The 25,522-nt window shown below is 48.6% G+C and overlaps 1 protein-coding gene and 1 long non-coding RNA gene across 14 annotated transcripts in view; both read left to right on the forward strand.

Moving 5' to 3' along the window:
- Nucleotides 1–25,522, forward strand: part of IKZF1 (IKAROS family zinc finger 1) — a 91,077-nt gene that overhangs the window by 16,690 nt on the left and 48,865 nt on the right. For 12 of the 13 annotated variants that reach the window (XM_019939551.3, XM_033862765.2, XM_019939564.3 and 9 more), the window contains exon 3: nt 5,267–5,386. In XM_019939551.3, the coding sequence (XP_019795110.2) occupies nt 5,267–5,386 (120 nt within the window). Of the gene's footprint in view, nt 90–5,266; nt 5,387–25,522 lie in introns of all 13 variants that reach the window. The other variant, XM_033862766.2, reaches the window with a different exon arrangement.
- LOC117313554 (uncharacterized) lies at nt 11,627–16,469 on the forward strand. The gene is made up of 2 exons (XR_012333821.1): nt 11,627–11,817; nt 15,686–16,469. It is a non-coding gene; the product is annotated as an uncharacterized lncRNA (long non-coding RNA).

The following is a 25,522-nucleotide window of genomic DNA, read 5'->3' on the forward strand; positions in this document are numbered from 1 at the left end:
TCGGGAAATGCTGCTGAACAGGCTTGGAGGAGAGTGTGTCTAAAGCAAGGCCACCCTTTCCTTTAGGGCACATCTCCTTCATCCTTTGGGTAAGTTTTCTATTGCTTTCTCTGTCTCTGTTTTCTTTGGCACGCTTTCCAAATTATTGGTTATGCGTGTGGTTTATGGTTTGTTTTGGGTTCTAAGGGAAGAGGCAGCCTGTGGGAGGACGGGAATTGTGAGGCCCGTGTCAGCACCTCATCTGTGCCTCCAGCTCTGAGACCTGAAACCGTTCTCCATGCTTCCTGGACCACTGTGTGTCCTCTGCAAAATGGGGGACTGGAGCCAATTGAGCTCAGAGGATGCTCAGGCTCCTGGGGCCCTATGGGGTGTTTTCTTAGTGGTTGTTTGTAATGTTCGTTGGAACCAGGAAACAAGAACTATGCTCTGTAGACATCCATCGCCTGCCTGGGAAATGAGGCTCATCTATGTTGAAGTGTCAGTGCAAATGTTAATCAGAGTACATCACATTGATTGAGTGCTTGAGATTTACCAAACACCACCCTCGGCATTTTTCTCCTTTCAACTTTACAAGACCCCCATGAAGAAGATACAGGGACCGTCTTCAATTCACAGGGAGCTGAGACTCACAGTTTCAATAGCCAATCAGAAGTCCCACGGGAGCCAGACATGGCACTGAGTAGGAGCTTCCCCACTCTTCTGTAGAGTCTATTTTCTCAGTTGTTATTTACACCCAGGAATTATGTTCTCCTGGGTAACTGTGCACAGTAAAAACTCATCCACTAGGGAGAAAGGGAATCACAGAACTTTGTTGGGCGAATTATAATCTACTTGAGGAATATTTGCTTGCTGTTGATAAGCTAATTATACAATTTTCTCATCTAATTTGCCCAAAATGCTTCTCATAGGTAAAGCTTTATTTGAAACATGGGTAGTAGGTAACGTACATAGAAATTGGTAAGAAGTTTCTTCCATTTTTCTAAATAAGTAAAATGACCTCTCACCTCCTAAATTCTTCCATTTCAATACTTGATTTCTCACTGTCTACAGTTCTGCGTGTCTGTGTGACATTGTACGTGCACTTGGGGGACATATGAGCACTTGGTGCTGTGCATACCTCTTTCTATAGGATGTTACATATACAAAATAATACCATAAGCTTATTTAGCATATTAGCATCCATGCACTTTATTATTTTATCCTCACAACAACCTTGTGAGCTAAGCCAAAATCATGTTTTTTTAGCCTCATTTTACTCTTGAGGAAAGAGCCTTAAAGAGGTGACTTATTATGGAATCTGTCTTATAATTGGTCAGATCTGAGCTGTACCCCGTGTCAACTAACTTCTAGTCACAGTGTGTTAATATCTGCTGTGTGTTGGCTTGATTTAATAACTTCATTTTCTTATCTTTTATCATGGTGTTGTATTTTATACCCGGTGTTGTATTTTAAGCGGTTAACTGGGTAAATCGGTTTAAAATCAACACATAAAAATATGTTTGCTCCCCATGAAGGTTTTGATGAAGTGGTGGAGGTTCACCGTGGAAATCTCCAGCAGGGGAAGGATCCCAGGGTCGCTGAGTACCAAGGCTCAAGCCAGTGATTAATGCCTCAGTAGCCGCTGCTCAAACTTGGGGGCTTTTAGGCAAATCAGATGAGCTCTTAAAAACCATCACAGAGTGCGGGCGAGGTGAGGCTGAATTCCAGCAGGGCTCGTGACAGGCACGCGGCTGTCTCACCTCGCTCTCTTCCAGTGCTGACTTTTTACCAGATGCCCCTGCACACGCCGAGACTCATGTTTTATTCTCGCTGCTTCTGCGTGGGGAGCTCCTGTGGATCGACCCGACCCAGGGTATTTAGAATCATAGTCCCTACTGTTTCCATTATTCCTTTTCCTCCCCCGTGTAGGAAACAATGAAAGCGCTGAGATGCGGCAGGACTGCTGGGCTGTAGCTCAGCACAGGAGCCCAGCCAGGCGGAAGGGCGCCTAGGGTCTCACCAAGTTCTAGTTGGTCCTGTTCCCAAGAAACGAATCAGCTAAATTTGAAAAAAGATTATGTGGATGCATTTTTCACGTGAATGGAGGAGAGAGACCACATCCCTTCACTGGATAAATCCCAATTCTTTATGATGCTCCCTTGGTTTCCTTGTGCCCGGGCATCTAAATTGATCCCAGAGTTCTCCAGTGTTATCATCAGGAAGCTCAGAATAAAAAACAACACAAGGGCTTCCCTGGTGGCGCAGTGGTTGAGAGCCCGCCTGCCGATGCAGGGGACACGGGTTCGTGCCGCGGTCCGGGAAGATCCCACATGCCGCGGAGCGGCTGGGCCCGTGAGCCATGGCCGCTGAGCCTGTGTGTCCGGAGCCTGTGCTCCGCAATGGGAGAGGCCACAACAGTGAGAGGCCCACGTACCACCAAAAAAAAAAAAAAAAAAAACCCACAGAACATGAATACAGTCTAGTTTCTCAGTGTCCCGCTCCCAGCCCGTAACCATGACAGCTGGTTAATCAGAAAGGCGAACGTGCACACCCCACACTCTGTACCTTTAATGATCCGGTCAGTTTGTTGGGCCAGAGTTCCCATGGTCCCTTCTGTGGAGGCTCCTTGGGGGTCTTCGCAGAAGCAAGTGGCCTGGGCCTCTGGTCCTTCAGCCAGAGGCTGAAGATGGGCACAGAGGACGGGTTTCGTATATTGAAGTTCTGTGGAAGAACTAGAGATTTTCACCCGAAGTGAAGTAAGTCAGACAGAGAAAGACAAATATCATATGATATCACTTACATGCGGAATCTAAAATATGATACAAATCAACGTACCTACGAAACAGAAACAAACTCACAGACGTAGAAAACACACTTATGGTTATCAAAGGAGAAAGGGGGGGAGAGATAAATTAGAAGTTTGGAATTAACAGATACACGCTACTATATATAAAATAGACAAACAACAGGGTCCTACTATATAGCACAGGGAACTGTATTCAATATCTTCTAATAACCTATAATGGAAAAGAATCTGTAAAAGAATGTGTGTGTGTGTGTGTGTATAACTGAATCACTTTGCTGTATACCTGAAACTAACACAATATTGTAAATCAACTTTACTTCAATAATTTAAAAAATATATTATTCTTACCAAAAACAAAATTGAAAGAGTCCTCTGACCACCTCCCTGAAGTCCTCAAGGTTTGAAGACCATAGCTCTAGGAAATCAGAAGGAAAAAAGAGTTGTCAGTTGGTCATATGCTTCCTGCGGGCTCCTGTTCAGAGCTTTGGCCCACCTGTACAGGTGAACAGTAACACTGCGTCTTTAGCTGTTGCTACTTTTAAAGTCTTCCTTTTAGGGCGATGAAAATATTACTGATGGAATGCACATTTAGTGTAACACGAGAACTTCAATCAATTTCTCTCTGCCTTTGGCTTTTCCTTGGGAAATTCTTATCAGCCTGCCCCACCTTTAACTATCCATCCATCTTGTATTGGCTATCCAAATATACCCAATAATGCTCTTTCTGAAAATATGCCAATTGACGTAATTACAGCTAAGCTGGAATATTAAACTGTGATGTCTGGTTTTTGTTTTTTTTTTTTTTTTGGTACGCGGGCCTCTCTCTCACCGCTGTGGCCTCTCCCGCTGCGGAGCACAGGCTCCAGACGCGCAGGCTTAGCGGCCACGGCTCACGGGCCCAGCCGCTCCGCGGCATGTGGGATCTTCCCGGACCGGGGCATGAACCCGCGTCCCCTGCATCGGCAGGCGGGCTCTCAACCACTGCGCCACCAGGGAAGCCCTGTGATGTCTGTTTGCTAGAGAATGCAATACTATTCCCCAAAGCATCGCCTTGGTGCCTTGCAGCTTCTATTTTAAATTATTCCTGGAAGGGTCATCTCCTATGCCGGGGATGCTTGCACTGGTGCTGCCCTTCCCCTGAAGGGTTGTGTCGCTTTCGCAGGTGGTTTATTCAAACAAACAAGACAATTCCGCACTCTGCCTCGCCCTGTCTTCCAGGCTTGTCTTCCACAGCAGTGCTCATGGGCTATTCTGCATCCACTGGGGGCCTCACCAGCTCTTTCCTTGCCTGGTTTCATTGTCTCCTAACTCAATTTTAGGTAACATCTATGTTAGAAGGTACGGGGGTTTCCATTTCAAAGGAGACGGAGCATTTTCTACACATCTAGGCTTGCCAGTATTGAATGCTTGGGAGTGGGAGGGATTTCCCCATTTCTGGGGCTTCCGATGAAACCTTATAATATAGTCAAAAACAGAGTCGGGCATCCCGTAAAACCCTATCTCATTTGGTAAATCCTACTTTGTGAAGCAGCTTTTAGAGTTGTGTGGATTCTGTTTTGCTTTCATATTTTGAGGATAAAAATCCCTGGTGGCAGACCCTCTGTGCACGTGGGGCAAAATCGTGTTGATTCCCTGTTCATCCTCCTTCCAGGCTTCCCGGCCCCATCAAGTTAATCAAATCGGGCAGCTGGCAAAATACCTGCCCCCTGGCTCTGGAAAAAGAGAGTGAACAGACCCAGAATGTGTAGCTCTGAGCAGGACACTCAATCTGGTGACCTTAAAAACGAAATAATATGAGGGTGTGGTGAGCAGGCTTGTAGGAGGGCAAAGTGGAACAAACGTACAGGGGAAAATGTGGCCCTAACACGTGAAGAGGCTTAAAAACGTGGATGCCTTTTGACCCAGGCACGAAACTCCCGGGGTTTATACTACGGTGGTTCTTAAAAACGTGGGCAGAAGCTGTCTGCTTGGAGGTTTACCACAGTGTTGTTTCATTAAAAAAAAAAAAAAACAGATTGAAAACAATGTAAGTTCAAAAGTAGAAAAAGGATTTAAATAAATCCTAGCGTGCCCATGCAATGAAGTATTACACAGACGCCACAAAGTTATGGAAGTAGGGCCACTGGTTATGAGAATGTCTACAAAGTACAGTTTATTTTGATCAAGAAAATATGTCAGCACGCGTTATCCGTAATATATGAGTATCCATGTATGTGTACACACACGCACACGCACACACCACAGTTTTAATAGTGGTGATCTCTAGGTGGCATGTATTTTTCACATCTGTGTCCTCTCAGTTTTGGGGGTGGCAATGGTATTATTTTATAAAAAGGAAAGCAGGTTCTAATCCCCAGAGAGAAACGTGAACTCAATCCAGTAACTCGAATGAAGCCAAACCACGGTGAGGCCCATCGCAGTGACCACCACCCCAGGGGTGACCATGTCCCCAGAAACTCAAGCTCCTAATTGCCTCCTCAGGGAAGGAAAGCCCCCCGGTGAGTGACACCCCCGACGATGGCGATGAACCCATGCCTGTCCCTGAAGACCTTTCCACCACGTCTGGAGGCCAGCAGAGCTCCAAGGGTGACAGAGGACTGGGTAAGTGGCCTCCTGTCCACAGACTGTCACGTGCTCTAGTCCTCCTGGACCTTTGTCTCTTTACAGTCATTTCACCTGTGGTTTCCCCTCAAGCCCCATGTCAAGGAAACACAACATGCAGGACGGGAGCCCCCGCTCAGTGCGGTCTTGAGCCCTGTGTGGGAAGCAGCGTGGCCAATCTGCGGAGCATCCCAAAGCAGGCACCTCACTGGCCTCGCGTCCTCAGCGCACTGCAGCAACGTCCATGCTGATGGCTTGTAGACAGGGGAAATTATCCATTTCATGTGTAACGGCAACAGGGCTGTTCATTTCATAGCTCTGCTTTAGAAGGAGCTGAATCTGGCCATTTTCAGTTACCCTTCACATCTCTATTTCTCGAATGTCCAGTTTAACTGAAAGTAGAAAATTTGACAAGTAGAAAAATTTTAATGTTAAAAAAAGATCTAGATCATCTTGACTAGCGGACATTTACACGCCTTCTCCATAAAAGAATGTGTATGGAAGTATCTGCAATCTCTCCCCTGGTTAACCTACCCAGGCTACAGTTCATGGTGAGAAATCTCAGTCCACCCTCTTTAAGAAAACAGAGGCCCAGAGAAATGCAGTGAATTAGCCAAGGTCACGTAGCAGAGTCAGAAGGAGACTCAATTTCTGACTCAAAGACTGGTTTTCACTCCATGATACCCTATTCTCATCAGCGAATGAGTCAACAGTTCCTTGGAATACCTATCTTTTTTCTTTTTATAAAGATAAAACTGTGATGTTGAGAGCCACTTATCTGCACAAAAGAGTATCATGAAGGGTACGCAGGTGGAAATGAGGTAGGACAGGTAGGACAGATCTCATGTGGATCAGCTCATAAGAGCCACGGCCAAGGAGGGCACGTGTGTAAAGTTCTCGGGGTTCTGAAAATCGCCAGTTATTTTCCTGTAGGACATCCTAATGTGATAACTAAGAAACAGATTTTGTACGTTTTCATGTGTCTTGGAAACCAAGTAGACGCTGGGTATTATGGTTCTTCTGTTTTAATTTAGCTGTACAATTAGCTGTACAAACAGACAAAGATAGTGGCTAAAGCCCTTTGACACAGATGAACCAAGAAAACATGTACATTTCTGAATCCCTTTTCCCTGTTAGAAGATGTATATGTGGGTGAGTAGGGGGAGAGAAGGAGGTCTGTGGACCTTGCCTTTTGTTCCACACACATCCTTTCAGGGTTTCCCAAAGCTGAGACACAAAAGAGCATGCTTTATTGTAACTGATGCACTTATGTTTAAGATTGTCTTCTGTTTATTACAAGAGATACTGGTTTGTCATACACCCTGTACTGCTGCAAAGTTTCCTTTCAAGGCACATTTACATAAATCAAAAGATCAAATGTAAATAAAAACATTAGGACAATGAGGGTGTGTATACATGATAAAAATTTGCAAAGGCTCAGGGACCAAAAGCCAGAAGATATTATGTGGATACGTACCCACTAACCATTTAAATGAACCGAGAACCCAGACATCAGAGTTAGGACTCCGGGGTCATTATGGAGAAACTGGGGAGCCGCCCCCCTCCGCCCCCGCACCGAAATCCCTGCAGCTGCTGTGCAGGCTGACAGCCATGGTCACCTTGGGCAACCTGTAGAGAACTGAAAGTCGGGCCGGTTCCTGGAGAGTGGAGAAGAGTCCACTTGGTGTAGGTAAACAAGCCTTCGTTATAAATGCCTTCACGGTCTACATATACCACCCCTTAAGAACTTCAGGTTGTGGGTGATCTGCCTTGGTAAGAGGTCATCAAGCCCCTGGTTCCAAGGCTGCGTTCTGGTGGTGAACTTCGGGCTGGGTCCTGACAGAGCCCGTGCAGGTGTGGCTGGTACAGCTGGGGGGGGGTGTGATCTCCCGCAGGCTCTCTCCAATGCTCGCTCGCCATGCAACACGACGCTCACCCACTTCTCCTTTCAGCGTAAGGTTTCTAAAGACTGAATTTCAGAGTTGTAAAACTTCAAATGCCCAAGCATCCTCTTTCCTTGGTTTGTAAACAGCGGCTGCCGTGTGGACAGGCAGGGAAGGTGGTTGGAAGTGGGGGCCAGGGACAGAGGAGTGATGGGTCACTGCCAGGAAACTAGAAAAGACAGAAGCACAGACTACAGGAGGAGACAGCGGGCAGGTTTAAGGAGACAGGTGAGTGGGAGAGAATCCCAGAGACCAAGGGGTAGAGAGGAGCATCGAGGAAATTGACTGCTGTTCACGCTCGGCCAGTGAGCTTTAGAAACCATCCTTTATGGCTTTTGAAGGAAACCAGCTGGCTTGAGCAGGCGGTGGTAGGTTGTTTATTAAAGTGATGCCTCTTCGGTAGCACTGAACAAATGAAGTATGTCAATAGCGTTAGGAGACCACTTTAAAAGATGGGGAATTCGAAGCTGGAAGGAAAAGGAAAGGCACTCAAAGGCACGTTTCCTCAGCTCCCTGGGAAGAAAGCAAAGGAAGGAGGGTCAGGGGACAGACAACAGGAAGCAGGAGCCCCGCCCTGCTCGGGGGCGGCGGAGGGGGGGGGGGCCTCCCTTCACAGAAGCCGGAGCAGCACAGCACAAAAAGGAAGAGCCAGGGAGAAGGCACCGGGGAGGATGGTGAGGAGGGCGGAGGCTGGCCCAGGAGAAGGTGCACCTGGGAGGGCAAGGGTGGAGCCTGGGCCCCTCCCAGGCAGACCTCTGAGCCTTGTTGCCCTCATTTCAAACTGGCGGCAGCATCGGAACTCAACTCACAGAATGGTCTCCAGGGGTAACTGAAAACATGCAAACTCGCTTTGCTGAAGACAGAATAACAAAGTCAGAAACAGACAGTAAAAGGCAGAAAAAGATCTTTTAAAGGTTTATGGGCAGAGTAAAGGAGCCTGTTGTAGCTTCCCCTGAGAGAAGGGAAAGACAATAGATAAGATTTGCAGCACCAGGAATAGAAGAGGAATTTACTAATTAAAAAAATGTGATCCAGAGATCAAGCAAACCGAAAAGACAGCCAAGAAGACGGGGGAGGGATCAGTTAGGAGAGGGCAAGACCAAGAGAGAGATTGAGGTGCTGGCTACCCCCAGACCCAAGGTCCAGTCGAGGGTGCCGGCTGTTCCGGTGGAAATGTCAAGGAGAAATGGCGAGAGGCCAAAAGATGGGAGAAGATGGGAAAGTCTTAGGTGATAATAGATCACTGGGTGTCTGTTTTAGAAGGAGCCAAGGGATGCTTTTGAAAAGCTCTGAGCCCTCCTTACCAGTCTTAGACAAATCTAATCCCAACCAGAACAGACCTGAGTAATCAACAAGTTGTCGGGAAAGGTAGAAACCAGCCCCCTAAGATGGGGAGGTAGCATCTCACTGGTGGCAGTTCATTCCCAGCATGAGAAGAGTAATGACTTTGCACCTCAAGCCTTCCCGCAGTCTTGAGGGAAGTCCTGGAGGACTGTGTGGAAAGGTGGTCAGAGGAGTAAGGCCAGGCCAAGGCTCTGGCTGTCATCTAGCTCCATTTTCTTCTGGGTCTGAATAGAGGACGCAAGGGTCTGAAGTGCAGCGTGAAGAATGTAAGGTAGACACAGGAGAGGACTTCCTGGCCATGAGGGATTTAGTCATCAGGACAGTCTACTTAATGAGATGCTAGCTCGTTCTTCTGAAGTGGTCTCTTAAAAAATGAGAGAAATCTCGCCTCTGAAGTGGTTGTGTATGAAACTGCTAAAACGGAGGATGCACTCAGTGACCTCCTAAGGCAACCCCCAAATTTACTCAGTGACCCATGGCAGGTGCCCTAGAGAAGTGGAAAATGGGTCGAGAGTTCTTCTGACAGCTGCTGACCAGGGGTGATTAAAAGTGTCTCCTGTAGAAATGATGTCAGGACGGGCGTCTAACAGGACTGAGTAAAGGAACGAAAAGCTTAGTTCTTTTCCTCCTTTATTCAATAACCCGTACGTTGCTTTCTTCCTTCGGGCGTGGATTTTTACGCATTACTGCCTTGCTCTCCCTTTGCTTGTGTGGGTTTCCCTGTCCTAAAATTGGGCAGGGGTCCTCCAGCTGCCGCATGCTATCAGTGAGTGCACAGGCCTGGAGAGGAAGGGTGAGGACTGCAGGCTGGCTGGCTCCAGCCCCAAGAGAGACTGTGAGTAAAGTCAGAAGCCCCTTCCCCTTTGAGTGTAGATGGCTGGCAGGGAAGGAGGCTTGCTGGGCTGGAGCAGAGGAGACAGGGAGAGGCCAGAAATGGAGAAGAGAGATTTGAGGCCAGAAAACCAGATGGTACCCTAAGAGAGATGCCTGGCAAGGTTAGGATTTAGAGTAGAATCAAAGGGAAGACCCAGGGGCAGAAGTCCAGTAATGCCCAGGGGGTGGATGAATTAGCCGACGGCCAAAGACGCGAGGCTGGTTTGAGGTTGAAGGAGGCTTTCCAAAGGCTCGGTCGGCTCCATGGACAGTCAGGATGACCTTGTGTAGTAGTCACTCGAATGCAGAGGGAGATGCGAGGTTGGGTGCCTTTTGAATACGGGGCGATGACGTGTGTTTGTGCCTGCCTGCCACATTCTAGAATGTTCTTCCCTTGCTCAGGACCTACGCCCAAAGTAGGGCGGTGACAGCCCTTGCTTCCTGGGTGGTTTATCGTAGGATGTAATTCCTGCAGGTCACATCCCCCAGAGTGGTGTTTGGAGCCTTCTAGAAGCTGAATTCTTGCATCAGCCTGGGTCCTTGGGTCCTTCCCTTGGAAGATTTTGACCAGAGTTTGATTCACCCTGGCAAAAACGGAAAGAAAAAAAAAAGTAGAAAAATATCTGGCGTTCTTCCCCCTGGAATCCAGGGAAATGATTGTGTCTACACATAAATTCTCTTTTTTGGTCCATTCACTTGAAGTAAACATTGCTTTATTCCATCATGAGTTCCAGACCTAAAGTGTGAACCGTAAGAGGTTTCATACCTTTTTCACTGGTGATCCTGGTACCAGATCTCACCTTTGTTTTGAAGTTCCAGGCACCATGACGGTGGCAGGACGGTGGGTGAGGGCTGTAGCGCCTCTCCACAGCCTGGGTTGATGGGAGATGCTGGAGAGAGTTTTTCACGGTGGAAAACAGTGGGCTTTGGGCTAATTGGAGCTGGGGCGCTGGCGTTTGAGTACGGATGCTGCGCCCGCTTATCTAATCAGCAGTTAGAGGAAGTCGTTTTTATCTGTGCAGTGCATCTCCTCTGAACCGAGAAACCCCATTTGAGCTTGGGAGAACTATTATCTCACAGCATCTGAGCATTAGCTGCAGCTGGTCTCGAGCTTGTTGGGATGGGATGTGCGCTGTGAAACAGTCTCACAGAGAAACCCGTCCAGGGCTGAACTCCATCCAGGGCTCGGGTATCTTGGTTTCCCGGTTTCTTCTGAGGAACAGCTCAAAGCATGTCATTTAGATTCGTGTCCACGCCTCTGGTTTATTTAGTTCCTTACTCCTTTTCGTAGTTGACACATTGTGCAGTGCTTTTGATGGGGCACCTTTTAAAGATTCTGTCGTCTTCATCTTCCAATTTGCCGTCTCTGCCTGCGGTGCCTGGTGGAGACCACAGAGGTTACCATACATCACCAAACCAAGAGGAGGCCAGTTGGAAAGATTCTCATTTTCCTGAATTTCCCAAAACGTGAGACACAGCATCAAAAATATATATATATATATTTTGCCTACTGTCTAAGTCTTTCAAGTTTTGAAGAGGGACTATTATGTAGCAGGTTCATTGCTTCCCATTTAAAAGTAAATGTTAAGTTTTTTCTGCCCTCTGTTTTGTGGGGCAGTGCAAAACACTTGGAAATCATGATCTTTGTGGAACATCTTGACACGTTGGTACACAAAATTAAAATAAGTGATTGTGTGCTGCATGGGGTACCATCCTGTACTGGGTTGTGGTGTATAAAGTGAGACCAGGCAGCAGAGGCTTCTGTGTGTCGTGCCTGTGGGGCGTGTGTGTGTGTGTGGTGTGTGTGTGTGTGTGTGTGTTCTGTGTGGTAGTCAACAGGACACCACAGTGGGTCGCGTGGAGGAGCATCTCTGTGCCTCGGACCCAGCTGCAGTGATTCCGTCCTGCTAGCCCTGGCAGGTCGCCTCCCTGTGCGGTGAGGGTGTCACCTTGCCCATCGCTGTAACCAGGGGGCCGGCGGGGCTGCGAGGTAGGGCCATCCGTGCAGCGGCAGCCGTGGGTGTCATTATCATCCATCAGGCATGCTTGCTGTGAGATCTCTGCGGGATCTGGACACCAGATGAGCACGTGCTCAGGTCACCTCCTGGCAGGTGACTTGGAGGAGAAGCACCAAGGTGGTGACCTCACAAGACGCCGAAAATTCCCAAGAAAGAAGGCAAACGGGAAGCAGCATGTGATCGGTGTGGCAAGACCAGAGGGTCTCAGCAAACTCCGGGTCCTTCCCAGCGGCTGGAGAGAGCGGGATACAAGGCAAGGCCTGGCTGGAGGGTGGAGGGCTCATGAATGTCCCCCCACCAACCCCGCCGTGGTGAGGGCTGGCCCACCGGGAGGATGTGCTTGGGGACGAGGGACTCGCGGCACTGAACTGTCAGGTCATCTGAGGGCCAGTGTGTCCTGCTTGTACTCAGAGATCAGTGACCACACGGTTGGAGGCTGTCAAGGTGTGTGTGACCGAAAGCAGGGCCCCTGCTGGAGGCCAGGCTGCTCTGGGCCCCGCCCTCCTGTCACCTCCCCACTGGGTTCACTTTAGGATTTGGGACTGCACCGTTTAGGTTGGCTTTGTGCTTCGTTTGAACTTGTGTTTCTGTGACTCTTAGGACATGAGGCCCTTCCATTCAATACCAGTAATATTGACTGAGCCCTTCTCCCTGGCTGGCTGATGCAGCCGCTGCCTCGCAGACCTTAGCAGTTACAGCTTGCAGACTGATCGCCCAGTGCCGTAAGGCACGGCAGAGTGCTCACAGGGACATCAAGTATTCTCTAAAGAAAGTGGACAGAAGGGCTTGTTCCCAGCTGGGCTGGGGAGTGGGGCCATGGGGAGACTCAGGGAGCTGAAGTTCTCACAGAGGCGCGAAGGTGAGTCATGTCTGACCTTAGGAAACGCGTGGTAGTTGGGAGGGGCAGAAGTGGGTGGGCAACGTCACAGCCAGGGCCCCCGTGGCCAGCTCTGGGAGCGAGCTGTGGGGTTTGGAGGGGACCCCGCCAAATGTCTCCTCCAGACATGAGTGCTGGCAAGATCATCTGGGGACAGCAAACGGGGAGAGATGTCCTGTGCCTGAGCTGGGAGGGGCCGGGTGGGGAGGTGATTCCCAGCAGTGGGCACAGCGTGTTCCACGCGGTGTGGGCACGTGAGTGAAGGGACTGCAGCAATTCTCTTAACAGAACGGGAAATGGACCCAGAGTTGGGGTTGGCTGGAAGTCCGTTGACAAGTTTGTAGCCGAGGAACTGTCTGGAAGGCAGGGCATGGGAGGGGTGGACGGAGCTGGTCTGGCTGTGCCAGGAGGGGTGCTAAGCACCAGGGCCTCGGGAATACATGTGTGTGATTGTCGGGAAGAGAAAGCGAGGGAGGAAGCAGAGAATCAGTTGCTTGATTCGGGTACAATTTTCTGGAAAGAAGCATGGTGTAGAAGTTACCGGGATAGAGGTTTTAGGGAAGATGCGAAGCATGAAAGGGAGGACGGAGGGGCTGGGAAGGGGCCTTCGGGAGTTGGGTGGTAGCTTCCCAGAGGGCTCGGTAGGGGTGGAGGCCCAGATCGAAATGTAGCGGAACAGGAGGGGCCGGGGAGCTCAGGCGGCCGGCAGACAGTAGGGATGCGGGGACGGGCCAGGAGCAGGCTGTGAGGATGCAGCCAGGGAGGGTTCTCAGGGTGGCCTGTGTCAGAGGAGGATAGTTAGGTCTGTTAGAAGGCAGATGGGAAGGAGTGACTAGAGAGAAAGGCCTAATATACGACAGCCCAGTGGCGCCCCAGCGCAGGCAGGCCCGGCCACCCAGGGGCTGGGCTGGGGCGTGTCTGCCTTTCCTGCCCCCCACCAGGCCCTTGTGACCCTCTCCCCTCCTGCATTCAGTCTCCATTCGGAAATGCCCCGTCCAAGGGGCCCTCCCTGACCTAAAGTGGCAGCACCGACCTCTCGCTCTTCGCCTGTCCCCACGTGCAGGGAAAGCACGCCCCTGGGCTTTGCTCACTGCATCCCAGCATCCGGTGGGCGCCCAGGATGCGTGCACCGAATGCATGGGATGGCGGCCCAGCTCTCTCAGGCAGAGAGCTGGCAGGACAGCAGAGAGAGCTTTGAAGTTGACGGTTCATCACGTGGATTTTTTAGGCCCCTTTTCTCAGTGGGTACCATGGGTATTTGGGGCGGAGAGCCCTTCCTGGGCTCACTGTCCTTCCCCCCGCCAGGGGCTGTTTAGCCACCTGTGTCCCACCTCAACCCCCTCATCATCATGCCCAGGTGTCACCATGTTTCCCCACTGAGAACCATCTAACCTGAACACCGTCGTCCTCACATGGTTCCATGTGTCCACTCACGCGAGCTTCACACTGCAGACAGGCGTTTTGTGGCTGACTGTTGAAGATTTTTTAATACAGTCAGTAGTGTCCCAGAACCAGAAGTATGACGTTTTTTAAAAGGGCATAACCTATAGAAAAACGGGGCCCGGAGAGGTTGGAATACCCCAAGCCTGGCATTTCCAACCCACGCTTCCAGTTTTCTTTTTTTGTTTGTTTTTTGAATTTTATTTATTTATTTTTTATACAGCAAGTTCTTATTCGTTCTCTATTTTATACATATTAGTGTATACATGTCAATCCCAATCTCCCAGTTCATCTCACCACCACCCACACCCCACCCCTGCTTTCCCTCCTTGGTGTCCATACGTTTGTTCTCTACATCTGTGTCTTTCATTTCTGCGTTGCAAACTGGTTCATCTGTACCATTTTTCTAGATTCCACAGATATGCATTAATACACTGTAGTTTCATTTTGTGTCTCCAAAGGAGTGTGTGAACTTGGAAATGCTGGTTATTTTTACAAAGAGAAACCAATGATGGGCTTCTGTCCATCTTCTTCTGACAACCTAAATCCGGGATCACATTGTACCTAGTTGGTTTACTGAGGGGAATAAAGATAGATTCTTACCTATTAAAGTAGAGAGATAAGCAGTATGTTCTGTTTTAGGGTTTTGGTCCCCATTTTATTCTCTGCTTTGTTCCCTCTGTGTTGAAAGCATGCTTAGCTCTGGGGATAAAACAACCAACCGACATTTTGTTAACTTTCCTTCTACATGGGGTTTCAGAAAGAAATGGAAAAAAAAAAAAAAAAAGCTTTTGAGCTGTGGTTGCCAGTTGCCACCTGTCCTATCTGGTTAGGACATTTCTGATTTGGGAAGTGTAAATATAACCCAGAAAAAAAAAAGCTTCCCCTCCTTTTATGCAAAAGTAGAAGCCTAAGCAGAGCCGAGCCCTAACCATTGCCCTGTAAAGTTTCCACAGTACCAGTTCGATGAGATGAAAACACTTGCTCGGTTGAGCCAGGCCCCAGGAAGCCGCCTTCCTGGTCCCACAGCCGTGGGGTGGGGTTGAGGCCGAGCCCACTGTAGCCGCCAGATAAGCCCAGCACCCTGCAAGGTCTTAGCAGGAACTGCAGTTCACACGTTACCGCAGAGCCGCTCAGAATTGTAAACCCTTTGCCTGTTAGGACTTGGCGGGGGGACAGGAGCTTACGGGCAACTAGGAGACTGTCTTCAGGTTCTCAGGCTGGAATCAAAGCTTCCAGGCTCTCGTTATCTATTGGTGGTCGGTGGACTACCGTGATTGGAAGGATTTACACCGAAGAAATGGGCAAATGCTACAAATTAGGAATTTTTCTTCTTTTTTTTTTTTTTTTTGAGAGCTAGTTTACCCGCATACAGTGGCTTAGCTCTGGTTGTAATGTCTTGACAGCTCCAGTGGAAAGCAGGAATTATCTTACTGATGGCTGTGTGGGGTGGGTGTTTTTTGGAGGGGGTGTTAGGGAAGTCTCAGTCTGTTGGGGAGACCGGGGGCAGTGAGGGGTAGATGCAGCTTGTCCAACACGAGTAGATTCCAAGTGACGCTTTGCTGTTGATGTCACAAACTGGAAATGTCACAGCAGCTAGATTCTCTGTATTAATAAGTAGAATGCTGCTTTAGCAGTTTAGTTTTGCTGCTGGGGGAGTGCGATTAGAAAGGATTCTGTGTCTTATTTATGAGATAGTATTAGTATTGTTATTGCTGTTATTTCGGTTTAAAGAACTTTAAATGCAAAGCGAGACTTGTCTGCATTCCATCAATATGTTGCTAAATTACAGTGATTTTTCCAGGCAAGAATTGGGCTCACGCCGTTCTTCAAAACACATGGGATTGAACTTGGTCTTCTCAAAAAAGTTTCTGTATTGAGTTCCTTGGATGAAACACAACCCTGAGATGTGGGTACAGATCTGGGAGGTGACCTCTGTGATGGTCCCTAAGTATGTGGTGGCTTCACTGGGACATTTTCTCAGCGAGGGCCCAGCAATGCGTGAGCGGCCTGGGGAGCGGTTGGAAAGCTAATCGCCATTGGAGGACCAGAGAGGCTCTTTCCGACATTCGTGCTCGAAGCACCTGACCCTGGCAGCAGCTGGATTAACGGAAGAGTCTTCGTGCCCTACTTTGAGGAGTGAGTTTAGCTGCAAGGATCTTTCAGCAGGTCTAGGGCGTGTCTCGCGAGGCTGCCTGCCAGGAGAACACTTCCCCTGCAGGGGATGTGGCTGCAGGCTGTTGATTTCCACTGAAATCACCCGGGCCTGATTCCGGTGAAGCCCTGAACATCCGGTGTCTTCCCCGCAGGGTGGGGTGTGATGGACGGAAGGCCTGCAACCCCAGGGCCTCACTGTGCTGACAGAGCGCGTGGCAGAGACGGCCACTTTCCTTTTCAGAATGAAGGACTGCCACACTAGAGGTGAAATGCTGCTGAAATGAGAAAAGGACTTTTATGACAGCCCTGCAGGCAGCTCTGTGATTATTTTTATTGTTATTCTTGGAATCCGGCAGAATTTTGCTCCTGTCACAATATCTCTACTCTCTCCAGTCAGACGCGGTAACAATAAAAATATGACTTAGCCTGTACTCCCCCCAGCACTTCTGATGGCCTCTGTTTCCCCCCACCCCCCATAATGTTAAATGATGACGATTAACTATTATCGGGTATAGAGAGCACTTAGGTAATCTTAGCATTACGGTTCAAGCGGCCTTTGGCGAAATTCATGTTCAGTAGACAATGCTGTGGTTTTAAGTGAGAAGAGAAGGGAAGAGAAGGGAAGGGGAGGGGAGGGGAGGGGAGGGGAGGGGAGGGGAATTATTTTGTCATGATCAACACGACACTTACAATTTTAAAGAAGTGCTATTATAAATATGTGGACTCACTGCTGATTTTTATACTTGAAGCCAGAGCTATAGGTGTTAACAGTTAAGGGTTTGTATTTGTTCATTTGTTTGTTTTCCCATTTCAATAGCTTTTTTTTTTTTTTGACTGATGGAGTCTCTCCTAACAAGGCATCCTTAAAATCAGCCTGCCCTGTGTACGCACACACATGCACACTCTCTGCAGGGTAGGTGTGGGGTCCTTCCAGCCAGGTCCTCGCAGGCAGCTGGACTCCAAACCTTCTGAGACATGGTGACCTTGAACAGCCCTTGTTTGGGAAAAGGTTTCATGGATGAATGACAGCCAACATTTCTGGAACATATTTGTGAAATCTGGGAATCACCTATTCCAGGGTAGCACTGTCCATGGAATATAATAAGACTCACATAGATAATCTCAACTTTCTAGGAGTCACATTAAAAAAGAAAAACGGCACAGCTGGGACGAATTTTTATCTATATTTTATTTAACTCAGTATGCCCCAAATTTTATTATTTAAACGTGCTGTCAGTATAGACAATCATTAATGACCGTTTTACCCCTTTTTTCTACTGAGTCTTTGAAACCCAGTGTGTATTTGAGGTTTACAGGACATCTCAATTTGGATCGCCCATGTTTCAAGGCTCAGAAGCCTCCTGTGTCCAGCGGCTGCCTACTGGACGGAGCAGATCTGGGATTCTATGGAAGTATGTGTCATTACATCATAGAAAACCTTTTACAATTAATTCTTGCTGAAATTAGGCCCCAAACTAGTTAGTCTTCCACTTTCTGAAAGTAGTTTTTAAATCAGTTTTATCTTCAAACATTTTCTCAATTGTCATCACAAAGGAATTGGAAATTTTGCATTTTAGTTCTTCTGGTTTTGGCCACATTTGATTTAGAGAAAACCTAGGTCCGGTTCCATTTTTTTTACATCATTTGGATTTACTTAATGTAGCTCTGTTTCAGCCATAGGTTTTGTAGGCATTTGATTAAGTACAAAGTAACAGGAATAAAGCAAAATGTAAACATGTAAAATAAAATAGTTTTCCAAAGCATAGTAGCGGAATGAAATACAGAAATCTACTATTTTTTCTTGTTTTAGTTTTCATCCATTCATTTTATTCTCATGCACTCTCTATGGTCATTTTGGGTGGTGGGAAATCCTTTTGAATGTTTTGAAGCAAGGCAACTGTTTTATAGACGTAAAGCGCATTTCCATAAGAGTGCCGTTAGGACAGGCACCACACGAACTGAGCTCCAAAACCGGGCACCACCATATTGGTGAACTTGTTTGCAAAAATTGTGGAGAATGAAGCTTCTTGATAACGTCCCAAAAGATGCTGCTGCAACCTGATGAAGCAATGGGGCAGAGGTGGTAAAGGAGAGGCTTCTTTCTTTTATTGTAATGTGGGAAAGGAAAGCAGCCGGTGCCTACACTGCACCCTGAGTAAACAAGCCTGGGGTTTCATCTCGGCACCAGGTCCTGCTGCCCGTGCATGGGGCACCCTGGCACCCAGCCAGGCTGAGCTGTGTGCAAGCCAGACCCCAGCCTTCCTGTGCAAGGACGCCTCATGCTGACTTACTGGCTCGCTTCTTGCATCTCAGGAGACAGCGTGTCCCTGTGTGGCTGCTAGGTTTCCTGAGCACAGCAGATCCAAAGAGCCGCAGAGGCAGCACTGCGGCTTTGATTGTGCTGTCGCTCTCTCAGGCTTTTTTTCTTTCTTTCCTCCTGTCTCTTTCCTTCTCTCTCTCTTTCTTTCTTTCTTTCCTTCTCTCTCCCTTCCTTCCTTCCTTTCCTTCCTTCCATCTTTTCTTTCTTTCCTTTTTTCCCTCCCTCCCTTCCTTCCTTTTCTCCCTCCCCTTCTTTCTTTCTTTTTTCCTTTCCTGCCAGTGTTTCTTCCTTCCCGTCTTTTTTTTAATATTGTTCTTGGAAACAGTTTCATCAAGGTTCTCTAACTTGGGTCCAAGGACCAATGATGGAAACCTTTAGCTCAGGAACAAACTATCTTAGGAGGCCTCAAGGAGAGGCTGCTCCAGTGCCCTCAGGTACCGCATACCTGGGCGATAAGTAACCTAATGTAGCAGTACAGTCGGCAGTGACGGGAAGACTCACAGCCTCCCAAGTTCAAGGTCACTGGCTCTTGCCTTTTGCTGCTTGTTAAATGGAATAGACAGGGATGACCTGGTTCATGATTTGTTGAGAAGAACCATGTCTTTGTACAAAAGGGCTGTACCAGGAAAAACCATCATGGGGAAGGGTTGCCTCTGGAGCTGAAGAGCACACCTTCCCCAGCTGAGCACACGTGGAGGAATGCCGTGCCGCCAGGCTGGGTTCCAGGCTGCTGCACCTGAGTGCATGTGCCCAGCACTTGTCCTCAGGGGCCCAGATTTTTCCATTGCTCACACTCACTTTGTAGCTTCCGCACCGTCATTCCCCGCTGAACCCCAAGCACCTGCTTTTGAATATTTGAGGCAAGCCTTTCTTTTTCTTTTAGGAATAGTTAAAAGTGCCTTTGGAACCTTAGACCTTTGCACGAAAGTGTTGACTTAGTCTGGGGAATGCTGTTGTTTGGTTCAAAAACACAGTTAAATTGTAAAGTAGTGAGAATCGTTTTCTGGGTTGACATAAGTTCACCCTAAAAAATCACCCCCGGAAGATGATGAGTCCACCTTGTTGTAGGATTGGAAGCGGAGCTCCCTGCATGCACTGCCTGCATCTGCAGGTACATTGAATGAATCAGACGTTTTCCCTAAGTGCATCCTGTGTAAGGTAGTATTTAAAACTGGCTTGGAAAGGATGACCATCTTGCTGTGTATTTGCCGTGCGCGTCTCCTCGTGCGTGGGGGATGGACAGGCCACGTCCTTTGCGACTCCAGATTCGTTTCTTTGTCCCTCCCGATGAGTCCTTGAAGAAGCCCTTCGGCGCCTGTCTCCCCCATTCTCTTTACAGGTTGGTACCATAAGGACCTGTCATCCACATCTCACCTCTGTACCCATTGTACTCTGGGAAATATATTTCACAACTTCCAAGCTGTGTACCTAAATTCACCTGAGCACACCTGGCCTTCCTGCACTCCATCAGTGCTGAAAATGCAAAACCAGCCTAAGATGCCGTGAGGCACGTGCGCCGCCTTTGGATGTGACCCGCCCTGAGGGCACCGGATGCCCGGTGCCCGTGCGTTGCGTCCAGCTAGATGTCAGGGTCCCTGCAGGCAGCACTTCTCCTGCTGCTTCTCCAGCCCGTAACACAACGAGGGGAAAAGCAGGACGTAGTGAACATCCTGACACTCAGAAATACCAGATCCAGTGTATTGTGAAAATCCTCTATTGTGTCTGTTCATGAGACTGGCTGTAGAAATAGAAAATCGTTTCAGTTGAAAGTCTGGAAACAATATTTTAACCATCGAAGGAAAATAGTTAACACAAATGGGAAGGAAGCAATACTTAACACAGTTGAGGGGAAAATAAAATGTCATCTAAAACTTTAAATCCATGTGTATGGGAAGTAAAAGGGAAATGAATATTTTCAGTTTTGCTGTATAATTAGGATTTGCTTTGCGGTCCAGAGTCTGTGAAGGGCCCCCCCCCTCTGGGCTTCTCCCAACCCTTAAGGGGACAAATAATCCGAATTCACAGCATCCTGGGATCTCAGAAATTATTAGCATGCCCTACATTGAAAATGTTTACAGGCGTAGACTCTGGGTTTGTTTGCTCCTCTTCAGTCTGGAAAATTGGAAAGAAATCCGATTGCTCCTTGACATGGTATTGAAGACTGTACTGTCTTCAAAGTGCTGTCACTGAATCCATCCCAAGCTGCTAGACCAACTGTCACGGGGAGTCAAAGCTGTGTGAGAACCGGCATCCACAGGGCTTAAATGGACAGAGGGACCTGAAGGATCCCTGGTAGGGTTGTGGCTAAATGGCTAGCCCAGGTTCTAAGCAGTGTCAGCGTTCCAGATTGCAGGGAGCAAGCTGGAGGTGGGGATTGAGCCAGCCTTGGAGGACTGATTAGTGAGAGAAATGTTTGTTAATTACCTGCTCCCTCCCAAGCACCCTGCTAGGCACAGGGGCAACTAAGAAAGGTGAGATTCCGGGGCTCAAAGAGTTTACCTGCTGGTGGAGAGAGGAAGGATGCAGCTGAGCAGAGAGAGAGAAATAGTAAGAAGGGAAAATATAGAAACAAAATATTTCTTCTTGTCCGGCAGACAGTTCTGCCTGGTTATAAACGTCTGCTTCATAGTAATGAAAACGTTTAGCTTGATGCTTTGAAGTTCATGCCCGCACTGACTGCAATATGACCGTACCCCTAGGGAAAAGGTGAATGGGCGCATCTGTCTGCACGTGCTTGAAACCAGGCCAATTTAGGAAAGCTTCTGAGGCTGACTGCTTCCGCCACCCCAGCACTCACGGAACCAGCCGTGTACACAGCTTGCTTGCTCTCTGCTCTGTGTCTGCGGTAGGGATGGATTCCCAGTCCCATGAAGCATTCCAGACCAAAGTCCCTGAGTGGTCCTGAGCCCAGGGCTCAGCATCCTTGATAGGGGATGGCCGGCCTGTGTGGGCACCTCGTGAGACAGCCTGCTTGAGGTTTCGAGAGACACTGAATGTTAGAAAAGCCTTGAAGGAATCTGCTTCTGTCCAGAGCCATCCCTGCTATAGCAACGCTTTCTCCGAAGTGTGGGAGCCCCACCAATCATTGGAGACAGTAGACCAGGCCCTCGAAGCACCTCCTTCTCCCAGCCAATGTGTTCCGGTTCCCTCCGAGTGTGATGAAATAAACAGGATCGTATGTTCGCTCCGCCTCTCCTCACTGTTCTCACGGTCCCTGGGTATTGCACGGTGTGCCCAAGTCTCCTGAAACCCGGCACCAAAGGGCCTCGCTGGCCGTGGCTGGGGGTGCAGGTGAGAGAGGAAGCCCAGTCTCTGCCCCGAAGATGAGCTCCCCTTGGTCCAGATCTACCTCTGTCCCCAGGGTGCGAGGGAAGACCGCATGTCAAAGCCAACTTTGTTACCGTGCAGGAGTCTCTGCTGTTAGTTTATAAACACGTGGGTACAGAACACATCTTCTGTCCTTTTGAACTTTAGTGTTCTAGTTCTGCAGAGCAGGGGCCACGTAGGAATAGAGCCTTCGTTGATTGGGTGCAGGTTTCTCCTAGGTGCACAGTCGGGTCAGATGTGTGTAGCCGAGAGTTGGGTTCCCCGCCAAATAAGAACTCATCGTCCGTTGCTCAGAACAGCTCTCAAGACTGTCTCCCTCCTCTCGCACCTGTGCCTTTGGTGTTTGGAGTGTCCCATGCTGTTGGGTACAGTGTGTTTCCTTTCAGCCTGTTAGGGTCCTTCTGGAAGGACTGTGGGTTCCTCGTGCAGGGACAGTGGTGAATAAGAGGGGGCCTCCCTTGACGTGTTGGTACCTCAGCAACTTTGCCTGATGAAAATGTAGCCTTTTTTAAAAACATTCAGATAATCTAGTTTTTTAAAGAAGATGAAATTAGCATACCTGTGCTGCTAATGACCCCACTCTGTCTGATCCCCAATTCCCTTAGGATCTTTGCCCTGCTATCAGGACCAGCAGATATAAAAAGGAAGCAGTTCACGGTAGTTTGTCAGCAAACCAGGCCTAAGGTCAAAGTCTTGCTTTTAAACCTAAGTTTTTAAAAGGTTCTTAAAAGGAGCAAAGCTCACACCGTGCATCAAAGCAAAAAGCAGAAAAATATACCATTGTTCCCACTGAAATTCTTCCTCCATCCTATTTTATTCCAGATGAAGCTAGTCTTGCAAACAGCTGTGTCTATGAGATCTTTCATCGAGTTTAAGTTTTACTTTTGTAAATAGAAACGTTATCTTTAAACAAATCGGTCCACTCCTTCAATCCAGAATTTCCACAGCTCAGTTGAAACGTCGGGTGTCGTGTCGCGTAATTTCGTGAACCATTCACATGCAGGTGGTACACCATAAAGACGGAAAGATTTCTTAGAAAGTTTTAAGTGAAAGGGAAATCAGGTAGAAAGTGTGCTTGAAAATATTAGGTACGTGGGTGGTCTTCTTTGTGATGCTTTGTGTAGTCATCACGGTTCTGCTGCTGTGACTGGATTCCCAACTCTTTGGGTCAGGAAGGCTCACATTCCAAGATGCACAGAGAAACAGGGGGAGCCTGGAGGGAAGGATGCTTTACTGTCATCGAAGGATGAAGTACGTCCTTTTCTTCATTTGGGAAGAATAAAGAAAATGCCAAGATTTCCCTATGAGATGCCCGAGGCATTTCCAGGAGAATTCCCCTTTCAGAGAGACACATCTGTAGATGCCCATCAGTCGGCCGTACCTTCCAAATAGTCAAACAGGGAAAGGAATTCAGTTTTTAAGTTTGTCAGAAAATTTTAATTATTTGAAATCTTCAGCTGCTGCCACTGGGAGTGACAGGCCCGACGTTTCGGAGTCCATGGAAAGAGCATGTGATTCCCACAGGAAACAAAACGAAGACGCAGCACGACTGATGAGTGATTTCAGGAGATGCCCCACAAACTGGCTGTTAGCAAACATTCTCACCTCAAGAAAAATAAAGAGTAGGGTATGTACATTGAGAAACAGTTATTTTGGGCACATTCTTTGAGGTCAGATACCACTGTGAGGTGCTGCTTCCTCGTTACTATGGCACAAAGGTCAGAACAAGAGTGCGGTGGTTCTGAAACGATGGGCGTCAATCAGAGCAGCTACGGAAGCTCCGCCCACTTGTGGAAGGAGGCCGGCCGCCATGTTGATTCAGGAATGAACAGATGGATCCCATGGCAGGTGTGATCAAAGCAGGCAGCTCTTCTGAAGGTAGGCAAGGGAAAAAGTAAAGAAAACACAACTTGAGATAGTACAAAACCATTATTATTTTATGCATAATAGTACCCACTCACTTAATAAAATGCCCCAGAATCATGCCCTACAGGTGCCGACACCCTGCCCTTAAATGACCTGCAGTCAGTTGGAGGGAGACAGAGTGTGGACAGGTGGGACAGGTGGGCATCACTCTCTCTGTTTTACAGATGAGAGCGTTCCCAGCATCTGCCCAGACCGTAACAAGGCCTAGAAGGGTAGCTGGGGCTTAGAGTCGCCCAGCCTCCTTGGGCAGGTGGTGGTTATACAGTTAATGAGGTTAATTAACTGATCTTCAAATCACACAACCTGTGTGAACCCAACTTTTCTGATCTTAAATCTTTCATTCTTTTGACTGTTAGTTTTACCATTTTTGTTTTAAGTGTGTGTGTTTACGATCTTTGTCACCGTTCAAAACACAAGTATTAGCTGAGCGACGTTGGACAGTACTGTCTTGTATTCTCAATGGGATTGGGAAAGTGGTGGGAGAATGTGGCCCCGATCGCTGCAGTCCAGCTGGCGTCACCGTGCGGTGTTCGCAGGGCACAGAGGGAAGGGTGAAGGGGATGAGGAAGGCAAGACCAGCCTTCCCGAGGGGACAGAATACACGAAACGCTGCCGGAGCCAGAAAACCCCACAGGACAGGCCAGGAGCGCAATCAGCTTTGATGAGAAGAGTGTAGGCTTTTCAGAAGACATGACATATGTCCTGTTCCCTCAGGAATGCGTGGGATTGTAAGAGCTTGATGGGAGAGGGGTCAGGTGGGGGGCATACCCGTGGGCCGAGGAAGCAGCACTGCAGCTTTGGTGTCTGCGTGGGCCGAGGCGGACCCTGGTCCGACCTCAGAGGAGGTGCTCCGGAGACGTATTCCCGGCCATGGGTGAGGGAGTTGGGGCGGGGAGTCGCTGGCTTCGCTTTCCCCGCAAATGATTGCAAGTTGAACCCTTTATTCCGTTGCCTTTCAACAAGAAATCCTGTTACCTGGATCCCCGTAATTGAAACCCTCTCCCATTCAGGGCATGCATTCTTCTAGGTGCAGTCGTGTTCTAGGAGCTGTGAGAAAGGAGTTCGGGGCAGATGGGAACCCTCTGTGCAAAGTTTGAGTCCAAGCTTTGGAAACCAGACAGCTTGTCTTATTTATTTTACAAATTCGTCCAGAAAGCTGTTGGAATTTTGGAAAATTCCAAAAGTAGGGATGAGAACCCACGTGAGGAGCAATTGAAATGATCCCCAAGTCAGACGGAGGTGTCGGAGCAGATCCTCCGCGGATGCAGTGGCCGTGAGGGGCGTGGCCCTGGGTGGGCCCTGCGGACATGCAGGCCTGGGTGTCACTCAACATCACGTCGTGACCACGTGGCTTTGAGGCGCCTCCCCCCACCCCTTCCTGAACACCCAGTGCAGCTGCCCTCAGCTCCAGAGGCCGTGGTGGGAAATCCTGGGACACGGAAGCCCCTTCAGGGGTCCCAGGGGTCACGGCCATGCTCCGTTTCTCAAGAAGGCAGTACAGACCTCCCCTCCTCCCCTCTGTTGCCACCTCCATGGGTTTTCCTGGTGCAGAGGCCATTTCAACTCTCAGGGCCTAGAGAATAGAGTGAATTGAGCAGGTGAGACAGGTCAAGTCTCTGAACCCATTGTAGCCCTGGCTGTGGTGCTTCCCATGACCTTGAGACAGCATGCAGGTGATTCTGCAGCTGGAGAGAGACCCCTCCAGGACTTGGAGACAGGTAGATGGGAAGATAATTCTGAGAGCGTGTCCCCCAGTAGACTCGGCCAGCGGCCCCACATCACGTACAGATAACCACCTCGGTCTGAGCCATTGCAAGTGTGTCTCTGAAGTGTAAAACTATTTATGCTGTTAGATTTCCCGTCATTTTCTGGTCTTTCATTTCCTCTCATTTGCATTGGTTACTCATAAAT

This window comes from Tursiops truncatus, chromosome 9 (genome assembly GCF_011762595.2).
Source record: "Tursiops truncatus isolate mTurTru1 chromosome 9, mTurTru1.mat.Y, whole genome shotgun sequence".
NCBI classification, from domain to species: domain Eukaryota; kingdom Metazoa; phylum Chordata; class Mammalia; order Artiodactyla; family Delphinidae; genus Tursiops; species Tursiops truncatus.